The sequence below is a fragment of the Astatotilapia calliptera genome, chromosome 3 (genome assembly GCF_900246225.1).
Source record: "Astatotilapia calliptera chromosome 3, fAstCal1.2, whole genome shotgun sequence".
NCBI classification, from domain to species: Eukaryota; Metazoa; Chordata; class Actinopteri; order Cichliformes; family Cichlidae; genus Astatotilapia; species Astatotilapia calliptera.
In genome coordinates this window covers 39,832,399-39,839,657 of record NC_039304.1, presented here as the reverse complement: position 1 = coordinate 39,839,657, position 7,259 = coordinate 39,832,399, and the positions used below count along the sequence as shown (strand labels likewise).

Genomic DNA, 7,259 nt, shown 5'->3' with positions numbered 1-7,259 from the left:
TTTCTATGACTTTGTGTATATAATTTGGAATTTTTTACAAATGTAGGCCAATAAGGAATATATGATATCATTTCATTCATTTCAAAGGTTTATTTGCATGACACAGAAACAGACACAATTGAAAGGTACAAATGTGTTGTGCACTTGGCCAGAGGTGGCGCTGGTTGACTCGACTCCATGTTAGTGCACAAAGTAAACTGCTCGCTTTAGTTGTGAAGCAAAAACGCTGAAACCGGAGAAATAAAACGTGCGAGGGGAACGATAATGACGACAAGAGTCTCCCGATCGTTTACTCTTGCTGTCCTGTGAACAACATCGGCGTGGTATTACTGGTTTGCTGTTTTCACGATCGCGTCGCGCATGAGGATATCACCAGGTAAACTCGCCACATTTTTAAACATTTTGTTGTTCAACAGCATCAAGTCTGACGGAGTGTGTTTGAGACAACCTCACAAGTGTCACAGATGACACATTTGGCGTTTTTTTGCTGGTTTGTCGGTAGCGGCTCCTGAAACGCAAGTCTGCCACACATCTGTTCAACCAATGCCAGTTGATCTAAACGCCAGTAGATCTGGAACACCGGATTCATACGCTGCAGAGAACATGTTTGTAAAGCCCATCCTCCTAAATTTTTCATGTTCATTATTATTCAAGTGTGTTTCTTGTAAGTATACTATCTGTGCTCAATCTTTCTTCATTTTAGTCAAAATTCTACTTTGCTTAATAGGATTCGTGAGCCCGTTCACATTAAAGGATATAACCTTAATTCCCTTAGCGCTCATTTTTCCAAAATAAAGTATCCAAACTTAAGTAACTTATCGACTGGTAAACTCCCTCTAAAAACCCGAGCAATGAACAACAACAACTGTCCAAAACCAGACAAATTAAAAAAAACAAACAAAAAAACCCAACGTGATTCCAAGGTTGGGGTCAGTCCTATCAGACCCTGGCACATAAATCCCATAAACAGGGGGAAACCTCCCCTGGCTGAAGGGCAAGGGCCCCTGATAACTCCTTTAAGATGCATTTCTCCACAGTCTCTAAAGCAATCTTAATCATCTAGTAAGGGGAAAGTATTTGTTATCTCACCCACTTCGACAGAACAGTATATCTCCAGAGGGAACGCGGGGTTCCCTCTCAGTTCCTCACTGCTCCCAGAGCCCGGTGTGCTCTCTCGATACCAAGCTCTGTGCCCTGGGGGAGGTCGAGGCATTCCGTCAATACTTTTTCCACAAAAACTGGCATTGAAGACCCCTCCGCTCCTTTGGACCCGGTCTTCCATCTTCGCGATATGGGTTTCTGCTTCGGTTATCCTATTATTGGCTCTGACCAAGTCTGGAACTCTCTTCGAAAGTCCCGTAGTTCTTCCAGTATCGTGGTCAAAGCCAAGCCTTTGTCCATGTTAGCCCTAGCATTGGCTTCATGTCGAGGTGGCGACGCCGCTGCCGAAAACCCTTCGTTTACGCGTTCTTCTGCCGATCCTTTCTGTTTATCTCTTTTCCCCATGTTCACCCCGCTTATATCTCTACTATCTATTAAAAATTGGTAATAATTATGACACTTCACGGGGTGAACGAATTAATTATGAGAGAGCTACTCGTTAGACTGCCATGCGTTGGGATGACGTCACCGGAAAAACCTCATAATAACACCGGCAGCTACAGTTTTAATGTCACGTAAGCTCTGACGTCCTCTGACCCAGATGAGTCATCTTACATCCATCTTCCTTCCTTCGTGGTAAAGGGCTGGAGCCTAAGACCCCATTATGCGATGTTGCCTGTGTCATGGGTGTTGCGTGCCAATTTTGATATCATGTCATGTAAAACGATGTTTGTGGCACCTCCAAGGTGCATTGCATCGAAGATAAAATATATGATTGTGTCGGTTTTGACCTACAGCTAAATGATACTTTAGATCAGGAGCTCAGACACATACAGTCACACAGAGGGAGATGTTGTCTGTGTGGCGACACCTTCCTGCGCCTTATACCCGCCTCCTGCAGGTATAAATATCAGGGACTGTCAGACTGGTTGCGGTGGTGAACAAAGCAACCATTACAGCAGATATACCTTAACCCAGATGCCACAGAGCAAGAGTCAGGATACAGTCTAGACAGGTCACCAGCTTGACACAGGGCTGATGCAGAGAAACAGACAACCACACACTCATGTTCACACCACACTAACAACAACTGAGAGCCTAGACAGGAAGAACACGCAATCTCCATCCAGAAAGGCCCAGGTGAGGTTTCTTCCTCCCAATGTTAAGAAAAAGCTATTTTGAATTTAAAAGGGATGTAATTCCCCCTCTTTACACTGAGACAATTTATTATAAAAGATTTTTTGCACTGTGTGCAGTTTATGACAGGGATTTAGTCATTAACTGCGGACAGAGCCGGCAGTCCAGTCTGTGCTAGAGCTGATTTGTCACCCTGCCACACAGATGCTGGATGAGTCACAGGGTGATGAGTTAAAGTCCGCCTGAAAGAAAAAGACTGGCAAACAACAGAAATACTTCAGGACTTTATTCTGTGTGAAAACGGACATGAAGCCTGATTGTATACTTGATTTTTATAGCAGAGATAAATAAAAGTGTCACAATGAAACGACTGCTTGACATTCAAAAAAATACACAAAATGTTTTAAAATATAAACAAAAAGTATATACACAAAGATCCTCTTAAGAAAAAACAAAGCTGAAAACCAGAAACGCTGTGATGACGAGTGTTTCAGATGAGTAGTGCACCATAAATAAAGATTATAAGGATAATGACTAAAGCCTTTCCACCCTTATTTATTATATTATGTTTGGATATTGGGTTTTTTTTTTTTTTTGCACCATTGTGGTCTTGCTATGAAGTTCAAAAGTGGGATTAATGGTTTAGCAAGTTGTGTCAATCTTACAGTCACAGTTTAAAGTATCAGGAAAGCAGCTCTTATTTCATTTTACTCAACATGGTAACATTTGCTGAAGGCCAACATAGATTCATGTGGGAATACATTTCACACGTGCAAGCATAAATCGAGCCCAGCTCGAAGGTTACAGCATCACTAACATGAAAACTGAGCATCACATTTTGACATGAGTGCGCATGTATATGTGCATGTATGTATAAATGTTTTTACATTTGATTCTGGTCTCTGCTGAACAACCTCCAAGAATGACCGTTGAATCAGTCAAATTAATTTCACTTCACACTTGATCTACTGACAAATTAAAGCAATTTCCTGATAAAGTGCTGAGTTCAAGTGTGAGACACTAATCTGCAGCCATAACATTAGTAATAAATAGAAGCACCCTGTTTTTGTTAAAATTGGAACTTATGAACAACGGCAAGTCTAATTTTACTGTGTAAGCTGGATGCAGCAAAATTAGACAATAACTGTTGAATCGGCAGAATTCTCTGTTTTCTTTAAGATTTTCTTTACTCTGAATTCCTCACAAAGACTTTCCATCATCTCCATACCCAGAGATAAGACAGAATAACATTTTATGGTGACACTTCATAATTAATTTCTTTGTGAAGTCCCTGGTGTCTGTCCCCCTGTTCACTGACATCACTTGGAAGTCGAGACAGCAGCAGGAGACTCAAAGTTTAGCTGTTCAGACGTCTGAGATATTTGGATGTGCTGCAGATCATCAGTAGGTTAGTGTGAAGCCTGACTCTTTTATCCTTTATACTTTCTGTAGATCACAAAGCCAACAACAGCAGCAACAATGAGGACACAGGAAACTAACAGGCCAACTATCAGTCCAACAGGTTCATCCTTCTCTGGTCCTCCTGTCGGACCTGCAGGTGAGAAACAGGTGTGAGGTGTCAGCTGTCAGGTAGGTGATGAGTGAAGAACAGAACAGAATCCATTTCCTCTTCAAACTGCTGTCAGACATTATCTACTGCACTCTGATCACATCACTCAGACCAGCTGCTTTCTACAAAGTCTCATCAACAACATCTTTAGAAACAAACATCAACAAGCAGGAAGCAGCTTCACCTCTGATCACACACACACTCAACTCTGCTCACTCACCTGGAGGATCAACAACACTCAGGCTGATGATGCAGATGGGGGGAGTGTTCAGATTAGCTCTCTTCCTGCGTTTTTTTTTGTTTGCCTTCACACGACACTCGTATGTTCCAGTGTCATTAATCGTCACATTGTTCAGAATCAAAGACACGTCTCCATCCTTCATCTGTTTCTCCTGTAGATCCACCCGGTCCTTAAAAGATGGATGCTGGTGCACTAAAGTTTTCCTCTCATCCCGATACAAAAAAACATAGTCATCTCCCAGGTCAGCTCTGCTCCACTCCACAGTCTGGATGTTGTTTGGAGCTCGACATGGCAGCGTGACGTTCTGTCCAGACTCAGCTGTGACGTTTTTCTGGTCTGAAAGAGAAACTATACAGAGCAGAGAGGTTAAAGTACAAATGTTCACTTCTACAGCAGACACCAGTACTCTTCTGCTGAGAATTTCCCTTTAACTTCAAAGGTGAATTCCAGAAAGGTTTACTAGTTTAACTGGTGAATTTTGTTTTCCATAGCCCTTAAAATTTTCTTTTATGCTGAGGAAGAGTGTGAAGAGTTTCTTAAGGCAGAGAAGCTCATTTAAATTTCAGATCTTAGAGTCTCACAAAAGTTATTCATAGACAGATTACCGTTATTTTCCCGTAGGAACGCTGCGTTACTGCGTTACTAAAACCGTGATATTTTTTTGCGAGAGGGTCTCATGACAGTGACGTAAGCGAGTGCGACGTTCGTGACAACAGCTGTGTGCAGATCAACAATGGATCACATATCGAATGCGGAGAGAGTATGAGCGTGCAGCGTTTAAAGCGTAGAAGTACTGACCTTACTTTGAGTTTGATTCCATAAAAAGTGACAAAAACATTAGTGTCCGTTGTGCGTGGGAAGAAAACTTCTTTTTACAGCGAAAAAAACCCCCTAAACTTCCAAGCAAGCACCGAGTGCGCTACGACATAATGGGAAATTCACAGAGAAACTCGCGGATTCTTCAACTGACCGCGGCACACCTGCACCAGAGCACACCTCAGCCTACACCACTCCTGCTATACAGGTGAAAATAGAGCAACAGGACCGCTAGGTTTTGATTTTATTTATTTTCTACTGTGTTTTACTTGCATCTATTTGAAAGACTGAGTGTAAATTTTATGTGCTGGAATGTGCAGAAAATAGGTTTAAATGTTAAACAAATTTCTTCCAGTCAGAGAATGTTGCATATAATTAAATTTTTGCTTGATGCATGAAGTTAAAAGACTAAAACTAATAAAATGAATGTTAAAAATAAACTTTTCCATTTGATTACATTTTATATGATGGATTAGGCAGAAAGTAGAAGAGTAGAAGATCTATCGCTTTATCACCTATTCAGGTTGTAAATCATGTTTTTAAAAAGTAACTAAGAAACTAATTACTTTTGAAAATAAGTAATTGTAAAGTAAAGTGAAGTGACGTTGTCAGAGGCTACAATGCAGGTGTACCATCATGAATTTAAAACAGGGTTTAATTTAAAACAGAAAAGTGGGAATCATGTGTGGCTGCCATTCACATGTGTTACTGATCATGTGACTCTGAGGGTTTACAGATTTACACTCCTGTGACATAATATCACAGCACAAGAAATGTATATTTTTTGAGCATTATTTATCAAGGCGTTGACATGAACATGACAATTTATATCAACTATGCACTGAACTTTATTTCAGTGATTTGCCACACCTTAGATTAATTAACAAATTAGTCAACAATTTGTCTTCTGAGAGCTAAATTATCTATGATGGCTTACCCAAAAGACCCAGCAACTTAGCCCTCACATTTCGAGTGTATGGGAATACACGCCACACTGACAGCTAAATATCAGATATTAGCCATGTACAGTCATAAATCCATCTGAGAGCAAGACACAGCTTTACTGAATTTAATTTAAAACTATAAACGCAGACAAACCCTAAACAACCTAAAGTTAAAAACCCTGGTTCCAAGACCTGGAGATCATGACGACCACATTCAGCTGCTGCTTGTTTGTGTGTCTGTCTGTATTCACCCAAAAAGCTGCCCTGTGGGGCAGAAATTAGATGATTAATTTTGCTGCTGATGACTGTCCCATTTCTTCATCTTCTTCACCGTGAGAAACTCTTACGTTGCATAGTTTAAAAATAGTTTTTAAAAATCATTTGTTTCAGAGCATTTGGCTAAAGCTCAGCCAAGTATGGCCCCGTAGACTGCACTAACATTATTAAAGGCATATCTTTGTTCTAGACTTTGAGCATAATACTCCTCCTTTCTCTCTCTTCTCCCTTTTAGTTCTGCTGAGCTCCCTATGAAGTCCATACTCAACACTATGAATCAACCTCAGCTCATATGTCTACTTCATTTGTGATGAAATAACAGGGAACCAGACCTCACCTGCCCATAAAACTACATGTACAGACAGTCCCCCATCTGAAAATGAGGGACTGTGAATAGAAATCTCTGTAACTCTTAAAGTCTTAATGGAAAACATCTTTAAACACATTTGAAGTAAACACGAACACCAACTAAGGGTTAAAAATCCACATCCCAAATTCCCCCTCAATATTTGATACTTTGGTAGAGACCACAGCTCACCTTGAGAGGCACAAACCAGCAGGCGCACAGAGAGCAGAGTCCAGCCAAGAAACACAACCATTCTCACCCTCCGATAAATGAAATGATGAATGAAAACTAAAGTGCTGAGAAAGCTAAAAATTCTGACTGTGAGGAGTGGGAGGAGTTAAGTGGGAACAATGCAGTGGGCGTGGGTGAAAGGCTGTGTTGAGTCAATAAATGAATAGACTAATAAAACACTGATGGCAGAACTACACTGCTTACAGTATTTTGTTATGTCATTTTAAAACATTTTAATTATGCTCATATATAATTTTACAGTCGTTTTAATACATGACTGTTCAGTGGCGTGTTGCTAGGAGACAATCCTGGTCCTGCTCTGTTGAATCCATGTAAGAAAACAAAAATCCAGGCACTGAGAGCGAAATGACTTGTGCCAGTGTGAAAGCTGATGCCGTTGGTCATCAGGTCTCAGTGTGGCAGCTCTGCCTGTGTGTTTCTTACAGTGAGGAAAATCATGCCAATAAAACTACACCAGTGCTCTGAGAGCCATTACACAGCATTTTTTTCTGATAATAAAATGAAGCCTTTATTTATTTATTTTTCCATTTAAGAATTAACTCTCACTATTAGGGAGGGCCAGCTCTGCAGCAGTGT

General features: G+C 40.7%; 1 protein-coding gene across 1 annotated transcript; it reads right to left on the bottom strand.

Moving 5' to 3' along the window:
- Window positions 1–3,653: 3,653 nt before the first annotated feature.
- Window positions 3,654–6,749, bottom strand: LOC113019519 (nectin-4-like). The gene is made up of 3 exons (XM_026163277.1): window positions 6,624–6,749; window positions 4,029–4,397; window positions 3,654–3,790 (listed from the first exon to the last, which is right to left on the bottom strand). Exons 1-3 carry the CDS (start codon window positions 6,682–6,684, stop codon window positions 3,669–3,671), a joined length of 552 nt encoding a protein of 183 aa, XP_026019062.1. The 5' UTR covers window positions 6,685–6,749; the 3' UTR covers window positions 3,654–3,668.
- Window positions 6,750–7,259: the final 510 nt, after the last annotated feature.

What these genes read in the sequence shown, in the direction of transcription:
- LOC113019519 (XM_026163277.1), bottom strand. Translation starts at nt 6,684, where the DNA reads ATGGTTGTGTTTCTTGGCTGGACTCTGCTCTCTGTGCGCCTGCTGGTT. An exon ending in GCTGGTTTGTGCCTCTCAAG is followed by an intron (nt 4,398 to 6,623) that starts GTGAGCTGTGGT and finishes TGCTCTGTATAG; the next exon opens with TTTCTCTTTCAGACCAGAAA. An exon ending in GAGTGTTGTTGATCCTCCAG is followed by an intron (nt 3,791 to 4,028) that starts GTGAGTGAGCAG and finishes TCTCACCTGCAG; the next exon opens with GTCCGACAGGAGGACCAGAG.